This window comes from Octopus bimaculoides, chromosome 4 (genome assembly GCF_046866305.1).
Source record: "Octopus bimaculoides isolate indiv1 chromosome 4, ASM4686630v1, whole genome shotgun sequence".
Lineage (NCBI taxonomy): Eukaryota > Metazoa > Mollusca > Cephalopoda > Octopoda > Octopodidae > Octopus > Octopus bimaculoides.
The window spans coordinates 25,042,393-25,062,185 of NC_142931.1; the positions used below are offsets into that span (position 1 = coordinate 25,042,393).

General features: G+C 35.8%; 1 protein-coding gene across 3 annotated transcripts in view; it reads left to right on the forward strand.

Moving 5' to 3' along the window:
- LOC106879394 (protein disulfide-isomerase A5) overlaps window positions 1–19,522 on the forward strand; it is a 69,065-nt gene extending 49,543 nt beyond the window's left edge. For 2 of the 3 annotated variants that reach the window (XM_089350516.1, XM_089350517.1), the window contains exons 16-24: window positions 1,979–2,049; window positions 2,737–2,865; window positions 3,651–3,846; window positions 4,885–4,952; window positions 5,895–5,976; window positions 8,092–8,104; window positions 9,242–9,307; window positions 16,813–17,039; window positions 19,344–19,522. In XM_089350516.1, coding sequence (XP_089206642.1) covers window positions 1,979–2,049; window positions 2,737–2,865; window positions 3,651–3,846; window positions 4,885–4,952; window positions 5,895–5,976; window positions 8,092–8,104; window positions 9,242–9,307; window positions 16,813–17,039; window positions 19,344–19,486 — 995 coding nt within the window. In that variant the 3' untranslated portion in view covers window positions 19,487–19,522. Of the gene's footprint in view, window positions 1–1,978; window positions 2,050–2,736; window positions 2,866–3,650; window positions 3,847–4,884; window positions 4,953–5,894; window positions 5,989–8,091; window positions 8,105–9,241; window positions 9,308–16,812; window positions 17,040–19,343 lie in introns of all 3 variants that reach the window. The other variant, XR_016241427.1, reaches the window with a different exon arrangement.
- Window positions 19,523–19,793: the final 271 nt, after the last annotated feature.

A 19,793-nucleotide genomic window follows, 5' to 3' on the forward strand; every position in this document is an offset into this window, starting at 1 on the left:
AGAAGCCGAAAGAAGCCCGCCGTATATATATATATATATATATATTTATATATATATGTGTGTGTATGTGTGTATATATATGTTTGTGTCTCTGTGTTTGTCTCCCCAACATCATTTGACAACTGATGCTGGTGTGTTTACGTCCCTGTAACTTAGCGGTTTGGCAAAAGAGACCGATAGAATAAGTACTAGGCTTACAAAGAATAAGTCCTGGGCTCAATCTGTTTGATTAAAGGTGGTGCTCCAGCATGGCCACAGTCACATAACTGAAGCAAGTAAAAAAAAAAGAAAAAGAGAGATGTGGCTTCAAGTTCAGTCCCACTGTGTGGCTCCTAAGGCAAGTCTTCTATTATAGCTTTGGGCTGACCAATGTTATGTGAAGGAATTTAGTAGACAAAAACTGAAAGAGCCCATCATGTATTTTATGTGTGTGTGTGTGCACCTCTGCATGACTGTTTACAGCATACATGGAACCATAGCTACAAATAACAACATCGCCTTCTTTTGATTGGGATGCAAACAATGACATTGGTTGACATTTTCTGTTGAAGAATCTTTCGCTTTCTCTGTGCTTTCAAATTCCTCTGGGATAAAAAAAAAAAATCCCTTATTTGAAAAATAGTTAAGGTTTTGCTACAAGGAGAACCAATACCTGTAAAAATCCTACTTCAATTAGCTTCTATCTGAGCTATGCTTGCATGGAAATACAAACATTAAGCAAAATGAATGAGTGAACAGTCAAATGAATAACTGAATGTTCAGTCTGAGACAATATTGTTTGCTACCAGTATTTAGTAGTGGAAAAAAATGAAGCAAGAAAATTTTCTAGAATGACTTGGTATTGTTTTGCAGCACTATAAACTCAACTCTTCTAAGTAGAGCAAGCTAGATCAATTTAGCAACCATGTAATTAGCTCCCATGCCGGTGGTATGTAAAGAGTGCTGGGTTTCATAAAGGCAATGACAAATGACTGAGACCTTTGGCAACATGCTGTGCTTGAGAAGGAAGGGCCATCAGATCAAGTGAAATCGTAGTTGTAGCAGATACTGATGTCATGCAACTGGCACCCATGCTGGTGGCATGTAAAATCATCCATTACACTCTCAGAGTGGTTGGCATTAGGAAGGACATCCAGCTATAGAAACCATGCCAAATCAAACTGGATTCTGGTGGAGCCCCTCAGCTTATTAGCTCTGGTCAAACTATCCAACCTATGCCAGCATGGACAAATGGATGCTAAATGAAGATGATGATGATAATCTAACTCTTGTCATCTTGATATCCATTGTAGCTAAAGTCAGTCTTAGAAATGAATTCGAATCAAGACACGTCTATCCTCTGACATGCTTCCGATCTTTATGATAAGTATTACAAAATTTAATTCATAAATTGCAACCTTTACAATTGAAAAAGAAAAAAGATGAACATTTGCCAATGTTTCTGTTGTAATTCCTAGAATTGTTTTTAACAATGTAATCTATTTCCTCTACCCCAGGATAGAAACCTTGCTTCTTTCATGCTTGATTTTAAAATAAGATGTTCCAAAAAAAAAAAAAAACCCCAAAACAGTCCCATCCCCAAATCACCATAGAAAGTATGGATAAAATATTATTGGGATAAACAGCGAGCCACTGTGTTTGTTACTTAACTTGGTTAAATTCATTTTCAAATTATCAGTATGTGTCAAATGATTCAAATTCAGACATTGATTTTGATTTAATTTAAAGTTTATTCATTTTCCATTTGTTCTTTTCCTGGCAGTGGATGATATATATATTGTATGTTAAGAAGGATTCTTTTTCTTTTCTTTTGGAGTATAGTTACATGAAATATCTTTCTTCTAAAATGATTTCTTTTGATATCTATTTGTTGTAATTCATAGCTTGTCCTAAGTAGTTATTGTAATTATTATTGATGCTATAATAATTAATAAACTGTAGTTAAGTTTCTCTGAAATCAAATACTTTATACATTTAGGGTGTGGACACTGTAAGAAAGCTAAACCAGAATTCACAGAAGCTGCTTTACAATTGAAAGATGAACCTAAGGTAAGTTACTTTTTCTCTTGTTTAAAACATAATTTTGCAGTTCTATTTCTTTTCGTTTTTATCTGTAATTTTGGAATTTGTAAATTACGTAGAAATAGATTCAGTGTAATTAAGATGCTCTGTTTTTGATGAATTGTGTAAGATCAAGTATCATATATGTAAATGTTTATTATATATATATGACAACAGTTTTAAATGTACATTACTGACATATTTTACTGATAAAGGAAGAACACTTGTGTGATGGTAATTAGTTACGAACACTACGTTTTCTCTGTATACTGATCATTTCTAAGATTTGTCAGCTGAGATGAATGTGCCTTGCTAATAAGATCTAACAAGGCTGAAATATGTCTGTGGCTTCCACCAGTGGACTTTAGAAACAAGATCCTATCATAATTACATTGATTTTATCTTACAGAAATTTGGATTAGATAATATTATTGGAATTATCTCATTTGCTTGTTGATTTATATTATAAACACATCCAGAATGAATTTTTGTCTTCTAAGTACATGGTTAATTTCAGTTAACTGAAGTTTTTCAACTAATTATATTACATATTCAAGTCTCTGTTGTTTGTATGATAAATTCTTGTGCTGAACTAATGATATTTCTTCAAACTAAAAATTTTATTGAAATAACTTTGGATTATATCATTGAGTACTATCATTATTTCTTTTTTAGCTTGCTATATGTGCTGTGGACTGCACAGAACATACTTCTTTGTGTACAGCTCATGATGTGAAAGGTTATCCTACCCTGAAGTACTTCAATTATGGCAAGAACCCACAAGACTACATGGGTGGCAGAACAGTAAGTGTTTTTCTTTTCTTTTGTCGTCTACATACACTGTGGCATTAACAGTGATAGATACAATTTATGATTTAATGATTGTACTTGTTTGAGAATATATGAAAATAACTTTCATGCAGAAAATAAATTGTATATAAAGTATGCTTTCTTGTCATTGCCATTATTATTGTTGTTATTTGCCATCATTGTTATAAACTTTGTTGGCATTGTGATGATGGTAATGATGATTTTTCCATATTGGCATAGATTCGAGAAATATGCTATACAGTAAATATTATAGCCATATCTGTACCTATATAGTCAAGCTTTTCTTTTATCAGTTTTTAAATGAATGCTTTCTTTTCCTTTCCTAGTTTTTGATAACAAATCTCTGAAACATTTATTCTCAGGAAAATCTGTTTATTGGATCTAAATTTCCAGTGTGTTTAATAGCCATGAGCTGTTATTATACACCACTGAAAATAGGTTTTATTGTTTGATACTTCTACTTCTTTATCTTGGGTCGAGCATTATCCTTCACTACCTCCTTCTGACATTGAAATATTGATAAGATGTATGTATGATCCATTTTGTGCTTCTAATGTTGTGACAACTGCATCTACATTTCTAGACATGATAACTCAAATCTAACTCCACCCGACAATATTTGCTGCTTCCATTTCAGAATATGGTAGCTGGTTTTAGGAAAGTTGCTTCAGTTCTCAATATTCTTTAATAGTTTATAGTGAAAATATTTTCCAAGATAAAGTATTCATATGAATTATCCTGGTTCCTGTCTTTTTCAGACAACAGATTTTGTAAATTTCTTGAAATCTCCAAATGCTCCTCCTACACCAGAGCCAGTTCCTAAGATGTCACCACAAGAAGAATTTTGGCTAAAAGAAGTTGGGCCTTCTTTCAAAGATGTCATTTTGTTATCTTCTACTTCATTTGATCACTTTATCAGTGAGAATCCTTCAGCCCTAGTATTTTTCTATTCACGTAAGTTCTGTTATTGTCAATAACAACATTTTTCTTATAAATTTAGAAATGTTTGTTTGTTCTTTTAACTCTGGAAATAGTTATCAAGGCACTATTTTCAATCTTTCATGACTGTCGATATTCATGTTCTCTCCAATGCAGTATGAAAGTATTAAACTCTGCATTACAAGCTAACAAAACATTCCTTAGCGTTCCTGCTGCTTCTAGTTGTGAGCTGGTACCTCACTCATGGTGCATATTTACAAGTGAATCAGTATGATTTAAGTCTTTTTATTAAGGACACCACTTAAGGAATATAAATAAGGGAATATAAATCCTTGATTTTCTAGCCAGTAGGTCTGCAGTCTAAAGATTCGGCCTTCTATGACTCTCTCATCATAATTTAGTAATGTTAAAAGCATATATTTTTAACTTCCCAACTATTACAACTTACCCTTATAATGTGGGAATGACATGTGCCTCATCTATAGTAAAGCATCTATTCTTGACCCTCTGTCATACTTTAGCCTCTCAGCACCTGGCATAAAGCCAATTCCCCTTTCCTAATACCCACCACTTAATAATGCAAGGGCTCTTCCTCTTTACTGTTCTTTTCGGTCTTGTAACTTGGTGACCTCACTAGTGCTGGTGGCATGAAAAAAAAGCACACAATACACATTGTAAGGTGGTTGGTGTTAGGAAGGACATCTGGTTGTAGAAAACATGTTATAGCTGACACTGGAGCTCAGCACAGCCTTGCAGCTTGCTGGATCCTGTTAAACTGTTCAACCCAATCCAGCATAGAGAATGGACATTAAATGATGATGATAATTTATATAACTTCTATGATATTTAGATAACTTTTATTGTATGCTTGGCATTGCTTTAACAATGGAAATATCATTATATTTTATGACAGCTTTCATTTTATTCATGGTTATTACATTAGGTTCTAGTTGAAACACAAGCTTCTTGTTATTATGAACTTCTTGTTATTATTGGTGTGAACTGTTCTTTTTACTATTTTCATTGTCTAGTCTATTCTGTCTTTCATCATAGGCAAACGACCTGACACAGAACTTATGAAAGAGTTTTCCATGACAGCAACTTTCCTTAAGGCTGGAGAGGTAAGCATCTAAAATATTTAATTTAGCTACCATTAATAGTATAGTCGTTATAAGTGATTTCAATTATTGTTGCTAGGCTGATACATTTTGACCCGTTTTGCACTATTGCAGAGATGAAATACTGAATTGACAAGTTAAGCTAGAATGATTAGTTAGATAAGTAATGCTATCAACCATACGTACTAACACTACTTCTGTTTGATTAAAAACAGTTGATGTAGTCTCATTAAATAGCTTGTGCTAAGTGAAGGCATGTGGCTTAGTGGGTAGGGTATTCAGCTCACAATTGTAAGTTCATGGGTTCGATTCCTGGTGGCACATTGTGTGCTTGAGCAAGACATTTTCACATTGTTCCTGTCCACTTAGCCTGCAAAAATGAGTAGTATATATATTTCAAAGGGCACATTCTGTATGACACTTGAATCTCCCTAAGAACTACGTTAAGGGTATGCATGTCTGAGGAGCAAGCTGTTCAGTTGATTAGATCAACTGGAACACTCATCATCATAATCAGTGGAGTGTCAGTTTGCCTTGAATTACAGTATTTTGTTGTCTTATTTTTTTGATCTTCACTTAATCTTTCACCTATGAAGAACATACAAAGTATATTGGTAATATGTTTAAGTGAACTGAATAAATCTGTTTATTTCTATGTTTAGAGACAAAAAAGTGGCATATTGTCTGTTCTTATATTCTAAGTGCAAGTTCTATCGAGCTCGACTTTACCTTTCATCTTTTCGGGATTGATAAAATAAGTACCAGTTATGCACTGGGACTGATGTAATTAACTACTGGCTGTGTGCTAAAGTTTGAACTCAATATATTTCTTACTCAAAAACTCAACTATTTTGTGACAAATTATAATATTGTTGTCAAAAACACCTAAGAATATTAATTATTCCTCAAACCAATTATAAATTCATTTTCTCATCCTTCTTACAGAGCACTGACGTTTTTGCTGCAGTGGACAGATCTGCAGACAAAGGTTTGGCAGACAAATTTGTTGGGTCAAGATCTCATGTCTGTAAGTTCTTATGTGTATTGTTATATTTTTCATATTGGCATGTTTTGGATGAATTTGCAAGTCCTGATGTTTGTGTAACAGGAGTAAATAATGTGTACACTTAGTAAAAGCTATTCAAATCATGTAGTTAAGCCATGCTTAATGAAGAATTTAGTGTCTATGTAGGTCTTCATGAGGACCTTATTGTCAGCTCCACAGTCTATTCTTTCTAGTTTTTAAAGCAACACAGCTGGAGTTCATGATTAGATACTCTTGGAAACATATGCTAAGAATCTGATTCTCATTGCAAAATCAGTTGAAGAGTAGCATGAAGAGTTTCAAGTGAGGAAGAATGGTCTAGAGTTCAAAGACCTAAGATTCAACATGGCAGATCAAAATTCTAATTAGTAGTGGAGAGTACAAAATAAGGAAAGTGGCCTTGTTTGATATGTGTATGTGTGCATGTGGTAGTGGTGGCAAACTGAGAATGAATGCTTCCCTGCATTTGGTGAAGAAATACATTCTTTATTTGTGGATTAATAATGCTGTGAATATGGAGATAGATTACCAACACTCTTTGGTGGAGCACATGTAAATTGTGATTTTTCTACATGAAACCAATGGTGTCATTGTTAATCTACAAATAAGGAATATATATATAGATAGATGGATAGATACACACACACACGCAAACTTGACCTGTATGCTTAATACAAAAGAACTCTGACTTATTTACAGGGAACCAGGATTGATTAGCAATAGGGGCAATGAAATCAAACAATCAAATTACTGTTCATATTGATTTCTAGAAATAATAGCTAGTTTCTGTTACTTAGGTTATGTTATCAATAGTGGAGGGGAATATAATGAAAGGATAGTAAGAGGGAGATATAGTTAAAAAAAAAAAAATTGTTGATAGCAGAGTTTTCCTTGTGCAAAAGATAGACTGTGTGAATCATATGCAAGAAACGTGGATGTTCCATAGTAGTGAGACTTTGGCACTGACTGAAGGACTTGCAGAGGTTAAAGAAAGGAGAATCAATAAGATATGATCTACTGGGTGTACTCTGTTAACTTACATGAAGGAGAAGAGCACAAGTGATCTGAGAGCATAGTCGCATATTGAAACCATTGACTGGTGTATGCAGAAGAGACACCTGCATTGGTAGAGACATCTAATGTGAATGGGTGATGAATGTTGGATAAAAAAAAGTGCCATGTACTGATGGTGGAATGTACGTGCAACAAAGGAAGACATGAGAAGAACTGATGAGGACAGATCTCAGGCTTCTCAAACAAGGTAACAAAAGATTGTGATGTGTGGTGATAAGGTGTTATTATGCTAGTATTAAAAAAAGGGAGATTGAATTACTGGGGTCTGTGTTGTTTTATAGCTGGGTACCCATCTGACTACCTGTTATATTTTATAAAGTACTATTGGTATGATTTTTGCTCTAAATTAAGTCGTTAAATGAGAGATCCATGTCCAAGAATCTAATAGGGTTGTTGTTGAATAAGTGATAATTTCTAGAACTTTATATCTAAGAATATATCTGTTGAACGTGTGTTAGTATCAAAATGTTGTTGACTTGCAAATTCAACATGTTACATCTAATAACAGACATGTTATGTGTAATTGTTGACCATGAGAAAATGTCAATTTAATGACTGATATTCTGTCACTGCATCCCCTTTCTATCTTTAATTCCAATAATGGTTTAATTCTTAACCATTCTGCTTTCATCTGACTTTTGTTTTATCTTACTCACTACTCACTAATATTTGCATAATTTAAGACACTTTATTGAATCTAATTCAATGTTTCACTATTCTGAGTTGAAATTCTGTTCAGAATCAGTCTACTTTTCATCCCCTGTCAATAAACTAAGTACCAGTTATATATTGAGATATATACAATTAAATACCCACTCCTTGTAAAACTTAATTAGATCTATTCTTAAAGAGGTGTCATGATTCAATGTTTTATTCTATGCTAATGAAAGTGTATATAATAATAGAATGTTGAATTGTTTATCTTAAGAAAATTTCATCTATTTGTTTTTTTTTTCATTTTTAAATCTTTTGTTTTAACTTACCCTTGTTTTTCTTTTTCTACTTTTTCCTTTCGATTTATAGTGAAATATTTCAAGTGAGTATTCTATTATTTTTCTATTTACTGACTTTAACAGTATGTACTTCCGTCCTGCTCTTAAACCACTGCACAACTATTTATTTAGAAATTGTATTTAAATACCTATCTTTTTGCCACATTGTTGATAATCTATAATATTTTTCTGATTCCATTTATGTAACACTATTATAATTATGGAGCAAAATGCCAGACATAATCTATTATACTCTCAACATTAATGATATTTGAAAACAATTGACAGATAAACTATGGAACTAAATCAAAGTTATAATGTATTACAGATACATTTATTTTATATAATTTTTATGACATTTGATTGGAGAATAAATATTTCAATTTAAGAGTCATGTAAACATATATTTATTGATATTTTGTTTTTAGATTCCACAGCTGAGTGTGGCAGCTACTGTAGTTTGTTCGCTAGGTCTGGGGTTCAAATCTTACCAAATACATTTTTCTCTGATATGAAAGTACAGCATATTACCAACATAGGCATACTATAACAGAATATTATTATGTATCGATTATCCTTCCTACTATAGGTACAAGGCCTGAAATTTTGTGGGAAGGAGATCAATGTAATTGACTGACCCATCCCCTTCAAAATTTGCTGGCCTTGTGTCAAAAATTAGAAAGAATTATATATGGATTATGTCTTTGATTTCATTTTATATTTGAGATTGTTTAAAGCATTTATTACATACATTATTCATTCAATGTTTTATGCAATAATTTTAATAACATAATCATTAAGTGATGGAAGCTAACTAGTATTTTTCCATGGACAATTGTGCATAGTTCTTTCTAGAGTATGCCCACTTTTTGATATGGAAATAAAAATAACAACCCTCAAAGAAGAAGAGGTGACAAATGTATAACAAAGAGTATTGTTTTCAAAGGTACTCTCTCCTAAGACTGCATCTTCAGTTCTACCTATATGGATTTTTACAACATGTCAAGAATCAAAATCTTTCAGTAAAAAAAAAATACAAATTCAAAAGAAATTATGTATTTCATTTGTCTTGGGAAAGTCATTACACCAATAATATTAACACACACACCAGTTATAGATTATATCTGTTGTTTTATTTTGACACATAAACATGCTAATTTGTTTGATTTTTTTTCTTTTAGAAATGGAGAAGCAATGTCAGAATGTATGGGTAAAACTGTTAAAGAACTGTCAGAATTTATGATGAAGTAAGTAGAATTTTGTGTATTGTGATTGGCCCATATCAACAGGTCTGATCATTTAAACATACAAATTTTCTGTAGCATGATTGGAATGGTTCTGCAAAATTTCGATATTTGCATATATGTATTGTTACAACTGTAGGTTTAATAAATAGCCGAGTGTCCACTCCATTTTTACCACCTGGCACTCATTCAAGAAATGAGAGTAGCCTTGTACGGTCAGCTTGAGGAGGCTGAAGCAAGAGAAGAATTTTGTGTCTTATCTGGCAAAAGAGCTCAAAAGCTGCGGAAAGTTTTGAACTTATGGTTTTTATGTTTCAAAAATAGTCTCCTCCTCCTCCTCCTCCTCCTCCTCCTCCTCCTCCTCCTCCTCCTCATCATCATCATCATCATCATCATCATCATCATCATCATCATCATCATCATCATCATCATCATCATCATCATCATCATCATCATCACCACCACCACCACCACCACCACCACCACCACCACCACCACCACCACCATCACCATCATCATCATCATCATCATCATCATCATCATCATCACCATCACCACCACCACCACCACCACCACCACCACCACCACCACCACCACACAAGAAGAGTTGTTTTCTATGATTTCAGCATTTGTCTTCCATGTTGGCATGAAATAGACAGTTTGACAGTACCATCTCAACTAGCAGGATTGTTACACTATCTTTAGATTTACTCAGAGGGTTCCCTTTATTGTATCTCTTACAGTAGAACTTTTGTGTTTTAAGATTTCTTGAATTACCGATACAATCCCTCCAATGGGCTTCTATACACTTTACATCTATCCAATTTCACTTACAAGGTATGTGTTAGTTCAAGGACATGGGAAATTACATTTTGTCCAAGATACCATACAATGAAATTGAACCCAGGACCTCATGGTTGTGAAGCAAACTTCTTAACCATTCAGCCATATTGTGCCTACAAGCACATTTTGTGGACCAAAGAGAAAATGTATCCATGAGGAGAGAAGTAGAGATAAGAAAGGGTCAGTTACACTCTGAAAAGCTACCAAATAAAACTGAAGAAAAGACACCAGAACAAAGCAACTCACAAAAACAATGAAAGAAACAGCTTTTCTCTCTCTCTCTCTCTCTCTCTCTCTCTCTCTCTCTCTCTCTGTGTGTGTGTGTGTGTGTGTGTGTGTGTGTGTGTGTGTGTGTGTGTGTGAGTGAGAGAGAGAGAGAGAGAGAGAGAGAGAGAGAGAGAGAGAGTGAGTGAGTGAGACTTTGTAAACTGCCAACATTGTCTGTTGTCAGATTTGAATCATTAAGTTGTTATTTTTAGCCTTGAATCAGACCAGTTGAACAAACCAATAATCAAATATCTTATTGATCCCATTTGTCCCATCTTATTTTCAGGCATAACATTTTTTAAGACTATATTATCCAATGTGTTCTTTTTAAAACCAATAAGATATGGTTTATGGGGGTGTACTTTTGCCTTAAACTTGTGTTATTTTATATACATTTGTTATCATCGATTTAGTAGATGTGTATGTTTGCACAATCTACACTCATGCATTTACTGATCACCAAACCTCAGAAACAGCTATAAAGGATTGCTTTGGATTTTCCTCTTTTGCATCTGATGTTAGTCTCTGGGTATTTGATATCAACCTACCTATGAAGAACCACTAAGAACTTTCTTTTTCTATTTAATCATATTTATATACACATCTTTATACCTAATTTAGAAATGATTTTGATACCATTTGCAGCTGTCTGTGCATTTTTATTTTATTTTACTTTCATTAGCTGCTATTTTGTTGCAGATTGAATGACCATACAAAAGCTTTGACTCAGATTATTCATGGACTATTCAGTTACTGCATTGGTGTGACCCAATCCTACTCTGGGCTAGAATTTTTTCTGTTTATTATTTTCAAGGCTTTCATTTTTTTTTTTCTTGTGTGAAAATATTAGAACAGCTATTGCTGGAGAAAAAGAAACCAGTTTTCTACACAATGGCTTTGTGCCACAAACTTATAGGAAAGTTATTTTGAAATGACAAAGAAAGGCTATCATCAGGAGTCCATATTTGTTTATTCACTTATAAGGATTTCAAGATTTTAGTCTGTTGCTTATTTAAGTAATTATATTGAATGGGTAAGTTTTTCTTCTGAAGCAAAGGGTATTAACTCAGCACGTAGGGTTACACCAGTGTGTGTGTGTGTGTGTGTGTGTGTACACACTCACAAAAGCTACTGGAGACTGGTCAACAAACCCTTGAGAGGGTTGGCGCTGGAAGGCCATATGTGTGGTAGTAGATTTCAGCTCCTTATCTCTGGAAAGACTCAAAAGTGGTTGTCAGAGAATTTCTATGATTTCACCAGCCCTAATTTCTGGTCTCATAATACTTTTGATTGTAATTCCATGGATTGAGAAAGACACCAACCACACTTTCTTCAATACCAGAGCTGAGCTTGTGATCAAGAGCAAAGGGGTGTTTGAAGATTTCCATACTTCTATGGATCAGATGGAATTTATTGAGACAGATTTTCTGTGGCCAGTTGCCTTTCCTGTCACCAACTACTCACCTGTTTCCAAGTAAGGTAATATTTTCCCTTGGTAGACACGTTGTTGTAGAATATTGGAAATGAATGACACTGCTTGTATATCAATGACAGTTATTTTGTGATGTCAGGACAAGCAAACACAAACATGCTTACACCATCCTTCAGTTTCTGTCTACCAAATCCACTCACAAGGCTTGGGTTGGGTTGGTGCTATAGTAGAAGACATTTGTCCAAGGTGCTGCACAGGGGGACTGAACCCGAAGCTATGTAGAATCAAACCATGGCTTGCATATACATATATATATATATATATATATATATATATATATATATATATATATATATAAAGTAGTTGTATACTGCCAACTTAACGTGACAGTCCCAATAAGGGAATATACTACTGTTATTTAGCCCTAGGAAGCTGGACCACCTCCTGTCGGCCGTGACACGTTTCCTGTGTCCTTATGTTTGCGAGGGGGAGACAAACTCTTCCACCTAGCCTAGGAGGAGTTTGTCTCCCCCTCGCAAACATAAGGACACAGGAAATGTGTCAAGGCCGACAGGAGGTGGTCCAGCTTCCTAGGGCTAAATAACAGTAGTATATTCCCTTATTGGGACTGTCACGTTAAGTTGGCAGTATACAACTACTTTATCGCATCACTACTGCTTAAGTTTCTCTGAGAGATTTAGAAATGTATTATGTGCGAGCCATGTACAGAGATGCTGCCAGTAAGGTGAGGGTTGGAAATGAGTACAGCAATGAATTCCGGGTAGAGGTAGGGGTCCACCAAGGTTCCGTCCTCAGCCCCCTATTATTTACCATAGTCCTCCAGGCAATCACAGAAGAGTTCAAGACAGGTTGCCCCTGGGAGCTCCTCTATGCTGATGACCTTGCCCTAATTGCGGAGTCACTATCAGAACTAGAGGAGAAGTTTCAGGTGTGGAAGCAAGGTCTAGAATTGAAGGGCCTTAGAGTCAACCTAGCTAAAACCAAAATCCTAATAAGTAGGAAGGTAGATAAAACACAAACCCCTTCAGGTAGATGGCCCTGCTCAGTATGTAGAAAAGGAGTAGGTAGTAACTCTATAAGATGTACCCGGTGCAAGCTATGGACACATAAGAGGTGCAGCAACATCAAAGGCAGGTTAACTAGCAAGTTAGTTTTTGTTTGTGGCAGATGTTCAGGTGCAATAAAGACTGCAAACAAACAGGAAACAACTTCTATCTCATTCCAGTGTGAAAAACTAGAGGTAGTCGATAGCTTCCGCTATCTGGGCGACCAAGTTAGTAGTGGGGGTGGGTGCGCTGAAAGTGTAGCTGCTAGAATAAGAATAGCCTGGGCAAAGTTTAGAGAGCTCTTACCCCTGCTGGCGACAAAGGGACTCTCACTCAGAGTAAAAGGCAGACTGTATGACGCATGCGTACGAACAACCATGCTACATGGCAGTGAAACATGGGCTGTAACTGCTGAGGACATACGTAAGCTCGCAAGGAATGAAGCCAGTATGCTCCGTTGGATGTGTAATGTCAATGTGAATACCCGTCAGAGTGTAAGTATCTTGAGAGAAAAGCTGAACATTAGAAGCATCAGTTGTGGCGTGCAAGAGAGACGATTGCGCTGGTATGGACATGTGGTGAGAATGGAGGAGGATAGCTGCGTGAAAAAGTGCCACACCCTAACAGTTGAGGGAACCCGTGGAAGAGGTAGGCCCAGGAAGACCTGGGCTGAGGTGGTGAGGCAAGACCTTCGTACATTGGGCCTCACCGAGGCGATGACTACGAACCGAGACCTTTGGAAATGGGCTGTGCGTGAGAAGACCCAGCAAGCCAAGTAAGATCGTTGCCAGTGCCCCTGGACTGGTTCTTGTGCGGGTGGCACATGAGATGCACCATTTTGAGCGTGGCCGTTGCCAGTACCGCCTGACTGGCTCCTGTAGGATTTTCGAGCGAGATCGTTGCCAGTGCCCCTGGACTGGCTTGTGCGGGTGGCACATAAAAGACACCATTTCGAGCGTGGCCGTTTTCGTGCGGGTGACACGTAAAAGCACCCACTACACTCTCTGAGTGGTTGGCGTTAGGAAGGGCATCCAGCTGTAGAAACTTTGCCAAATCAGACTGGAGCCTGGTGTTGCCATCCGGTTTCACCAGTCCTCAGTCAAATCGTCCAACCCATGCTAGCATGGAAAGCGGACGTTAAACGATGATGATGATGATGATGATATATATATATATATATATATATATATATATATAAAATCATCATAACCGAGGGCACTGAAGGAGTCACTTTCAGTGCCCTCAGTGCCACAGGATCTGCCTTTATCATATCAGTCTTGTCAGCCACAGCCACATCTGCTCCCATGCAAAACAATGTACTGGATGTAGAGGAGGATAAATGTCTTGGATTGACACTGTTATCACTTTTGATCGGCTGTCATAAGCAAGTAAACATCATCATAGATTTAATGTTCATTGTCCCATGTTTGTATGAGCTGGACAAAGTCTATTGAGGCAGATCCTCTGTGACTGGATCTCTTGTTGCTAAGCCATTCCTGTTTCCATGGAAGGTAATATCCCCCCCTCCTCCATGGCCTGATATGTTGAAGTGGATGTTAAAACGATTATTATGATGATGATAATGATGGAACTTAACCCCAGCACTAGACTAATACTTATTTTAAGTTCTGATAAGATGTATTACAATTACCTACAGCTGTTCCATGTTATTGTTCATGCTTATATATTTCATGTTTATACGGAAGCAACAAATTTACTGAATATACTTAAAAGGTGATTAAGGTAGCAAGCTGGCTGAATTGTTAGCATGCTTGGCAAAATGCTTTGCTGCATTTCATCTATCTTTATGTTCTGAGTTCAAATTCCGCTGAAGTTGACTTTGCCTTTCATGGTCAATAAATTAAATACCAGTGAAATACTGGGGTCAAGGTAATTGATTAGTGCCCTCCCCATAAGATTTCAAACCTTGTGCCTTTAGTAGAAAGGATTATTAAAAGGTAGTGGTAGTGAAAATGGTTTGTGGTATTGTGTTCCTTTAAATGCTGTTTTCAAATCTTACTAGGGGTCAGTAAAATACTACTAATATTCTGGGGTTAATTTTCATCAATTGTTCCTGTCCCTCAAAGTGACCTTGTGTATTTGTTGGCCAGGTAAAATCGTGTGCCAGAGAAAATGCTTTACAGTATTATTTTCTGGCTCTTTATGTTCTGAGTTCAAATCCTGCTGAGGTCAACTTTGCCTTTCTTTCCTCCAGAGTCAATAAAATAAAGTACGGTCAAATGCTTGGTTCACTGGTATCAACTACTTGTCTGCCCTCAAAATTGCTGGTCTTGTATCTGACAGAATCATTTGCATGTCAGATGAAATGCTTTGCAGCATTTCATTTATCTTTATTTACTGAGTTCAACTCCTGTCAAGGTCAACTTTGCCTTTCATTCTTTCGGGGTCAATAAAATAAGTATCAGTTGAGCACTGGGGTTGATGTAATTGACTAGCCTCCTTCCCCCAAATTTCAGGCTTTGTGCTTGTAGTCGAAAGAATTATTATTACTGTCATTATTATTAACAACATCAACAGTTGTGGATGGCAGAATTGGTAGAGTGGCAAAATGTCTTGCAGTATTTAGTTACTTCCCTTGGACATTCTAATTTCTAATTTTGCCGAGTTAACTTTGCCTTTCAAAGCTCAGTTGTTAATGTGTAAGGAGGATATTCATAAATTCTTATACCTAGTTCTTACCTATGTAACATGCAATGTTGAATACATTATTGCATTGTAAATAATATTTGCTATAACTTAGAGTAAGAGAGGAAAGCAATAGGCAGAGTTTGTTCAAAACAATTATACCATCTCTAGAATTATTACATAGTGTTGTTAGATATTACTTGAATATAAATCATATCTTCAATAACTTTGGATAAGATGAAAAACTGTAGGAGTGGACCAAAGCTATTTGAAAATTAATTTAATTAGTGATCCTTCCCTAATCTTTGTAAATTTTGTACAGAATTTATTGAATGTTCTTTTTTAGTTTGAAGAGTAATGAATGTTTGCTATATAAATGTGTTTACTTTGGCTTTGATAAATGTTTGTTAAAGTAATTGTCTCATTCATACTTGAGAAATGTCATTGTTGGCTTCATTAACTTCATGTGTGTTAGTTTTCATTTAAAAGCCATGCATTTAAAGGTTGAATCTGTTATGCTTTGTGAGATGAACTTTTCCCTGAATGTCAGTTGGCTTCATTCTACATGAATGGTCAGAAAGTTCTGTAAAGTGAAATTGTCTCCTCTAACTTTAGGTGTTCATTTTATTTCTTGATAGTTTTCTACATGATATTTCTTAGTAGTTCTGTTTGCTGTGCTTATTATGCTCTTACTAATTTAATTGTATTAAACATCTTTTCATGAACTCAACTGATACTAATGGGGTTTTCTTCTGTTTTTGTTGGACATTCAGATATTGTTTTCAAAGGTAACATCTACAGATAATTCAGCTGTTATGATATATGTTCCTTTCTTATTTATTTATCACAGGATTTTCGAGCGAGATCGTTGCCAGTGCCCCTGGACTGGCTTGTGCGGGTGGCACATAAAAGACACCGTTTCGAGCGTGGCCGTTGCCAGTATCGCCTGACTGGCCTTCGTGCAGGTGACACGTGAAAGTACCTACTACACTCTCTGAGTGGTTGGCGTTAGGAAGGGCATCCAGCTGTAGAAACTCTGCCAAATTTAGATTGGAGCCTGGTGTTGCCATCCGGTTTCACCAGTCTTCAGTCAAGTCGTCCAACCCATGCTAGCATGGAAAGCGGACGTTTAAACGAAACATATATACATTCAGCATGTATCTTAAAGATTTCCTTAAATGTATTTTTTTAAATATATTTTTATTATTATTATTGTCTGTTAATGATAACTTCTGATATATTTTCTTTCTCAGCCCATTGGCAGATAATTGGCACTCATCATCATCCAGTAACACTTATAACCCAAATGCAGCTAACTTTCAGAAAACATTATCTAAAAACACACATGTCTTTGTGGCGTTCCATGTCAGTAAATGCTCCAACTGTGAACGGATTAAAAATGAATTTCTCACAACTGCAGATGAAATGGTGAAACATAAAAGTTTCGCTTTTGCGGCTGTTAATTGTGATTTTAATTCAGGTAAGTTTATTATTTTCTAAATATATCCCACAGGTTTTTTTAATACAAATTCTTGTTTATGTGAAATAGGTAACTGTTGATATACACTTATAAAGTATTAATATCAATCAGAATATAATAGAGGCATAAAAGCACCATCTGTGCGTGATCGTTGCCAGGGCCGCTGACTGGCTCCTATGCCAGTGGCATGTAAAAAGCACCATTCGAGCATGATTGTTGCCAGCATGGCCTTACTGGCACCTGTGCAGGTGGCACGTAAAAAACACCATTTGAGCATGGTCGTTGCCAGTACCGCCTGACTGGCCCTTGTGCCGGTGGCATGTAAAAGCACCCACTACACTCTCAGAGTGGTTGGCATTAAGAAGGGCATCCAGCTGCAGAAATTTTGCCAGATCAGATTGGAGCCTGGTGCAGCCTTCTGGCTCGACAGTCCAACCCATGCCAGCATGGAAAGCTGACATTAAACGACGATGATGACATCTTCCACTGAGATCTTTGTCAAACAATCATCCTTCTCAAAATATTGCTGTTTACAATTTCATATTCTGTTGTCATCAAAATTGACTTTCCTCATATCTTTTAACTCTTGTCTAATTTTTCCATTAATATTATCAACTTACTGTTTAAACTCTATTGTCATGACATTCTAACTCTCTTTAGTGACCATTGGTATTGTCTCTGTGAAGTGAAATTTATTTAAATATGTATGTAATATGTGGAGGTGCATAGCTTAGTGGTTAGGGTGTTAGCATCATGATCGTAAGATTGTGGTTTCGATTCTTGGACTGGGCGACGTGTTCTTGAGCAAAACACTTCATTTCACTCAGCTGGCAAAAATGAGTAACACTGCGATAGACTGGCGTCCCGTCCAGCTGGGGAACACATACACCATTGAAACCGGGAAACCGGGCCAGGCTTTAAAAGGGTGCATTTATTGATTTTCATGTATGTAATATATATAGTCAGTGCTCTGTTAATAAGTTTTGGGGGCTGAGAAGGGGAGAGCTTTCATTCTTGTTAATAAAAATTATTGTGAGTGATAAAAGTCATGCCAGAAGTGATAAAAATCAAACAGTCAGTCAACATCATGGTGTTTGGAGTGATCACTAATGATGGTGCCATTCATCTTCCCACATGGTCTCAGACTCAACACGGAGGCCTACATCAAGTGCCTGGAGGAAGTAGTGCTGTCCTGGGTTAAGAGGATGGCTGCTGGAAGACCCTACATTTGGCAGCAGGACCCTGCACCATGCCACACAAGCAGGAGAACCCAATCATAGCTGTCAAACAATTTCTGTGACCACATCATCCCTAACATCTGGCTGCCTAACTCTTCAGACTGAAACCCCCTTCATTATTATGTGTCGAGAACAGTTGAGCAAAAGGTCAACAAAACTCCTTGTAACACCAAAGATGAGCTAAAGGCAAGGATTATGGCAGCATTCACCAACTTAAACAAGAAGACCATCCAGAAGAGTTGCAGGAGATTAGGTGCATACTTTGATTAACTGCATTGCTTTTTGTTGAGATAAAGTAAAATAAGCTTTCCGTTCAAAACTGGACATTTTATTCTTAATGACCTGCCATGCCTGATCACTAAATCCACAAGTTTTTCCTATCTTTTCTGTGTTTATTTTCTCTTATTCCTTTCTGTTGAAGAGCATAGGCTCGAAATGTAAAGGACTTTCTCACTTTCCTGAGTATCAAACTAATACACCTGTCTTTGTCTTTTGTTTTTCTGTAAATTTCAACTATGTGTGTATATATATATATATATATATATATATATATATATATATATATATCATAACCATTTAGCATCTGCTTTCCATACTGGCATTGGTTAGACAGTTTGACTGAAGCTGGTGAGCTGTACCCGGTTCCAGTCTGATCTGGTATGGTTTCTATGGCTTGGTGTATATAAATAAATACCCATTGCTTTTGATAAAAGTCAATAAGAAGCCACAAAATATAAACCCCTAAAGATACACACACATTTACACACTCTCACTTGCAGACATGTGTTTATGCAATAATTTTTAGAGGGGGATGAAAGCTTAACATGTTAGTATTGAAATAGGATAAAAATTGGTGAATTAAATTGTCTTTATATCTTGCGTAATGTGGTTAAAATTAACAGTCGTAATACTAGTGGCAGGTAATATTTACATTGTTTTACTGTATTTGCACAAAAGCATCATTCAGCTGTTGTATGAATTTAGTCCTCTACTTATAAACACTTTTGATGCTGTTTTTTAAAAAAAATATATAACATGTTTGTAAATTATTACCTTGTATTTTCAGATTTATGTATAACAGAAAAAGTAAAAGATTACCCAAGTTTCAAACTTTACAAAAATGGAAAATTCTCTCAGAATTATTCAGGTAACAATCAAAAGAATAGCTTTGTCAAGTTCTTAAAATCATTTGTAAAAGAAGAGCTGTGATGGACTATTTCAATAAAGATTTTAAATATTTGTAAACTGTTTTGTTCTGTTGTTTAATAAAAGTATGTTTTGGGAGTGAATTAACAAAACATTGCTGAGAATGATCTGAGATGGTTATAATTCCAAAGATAGGAGTTCAAATTTTAGTGTTATACTGTGATTTTATGTGAAAGTATTATACTGAAAAATAAGTTATCCATGTTATACATGATTTTTTTCTTTTAATTTTAAATGTTAAGAATTTCTTTTCCACTGGCATAAGATAGAGCATAGATAAGAGAGTATATTAGAGTATCTATTTATCGTC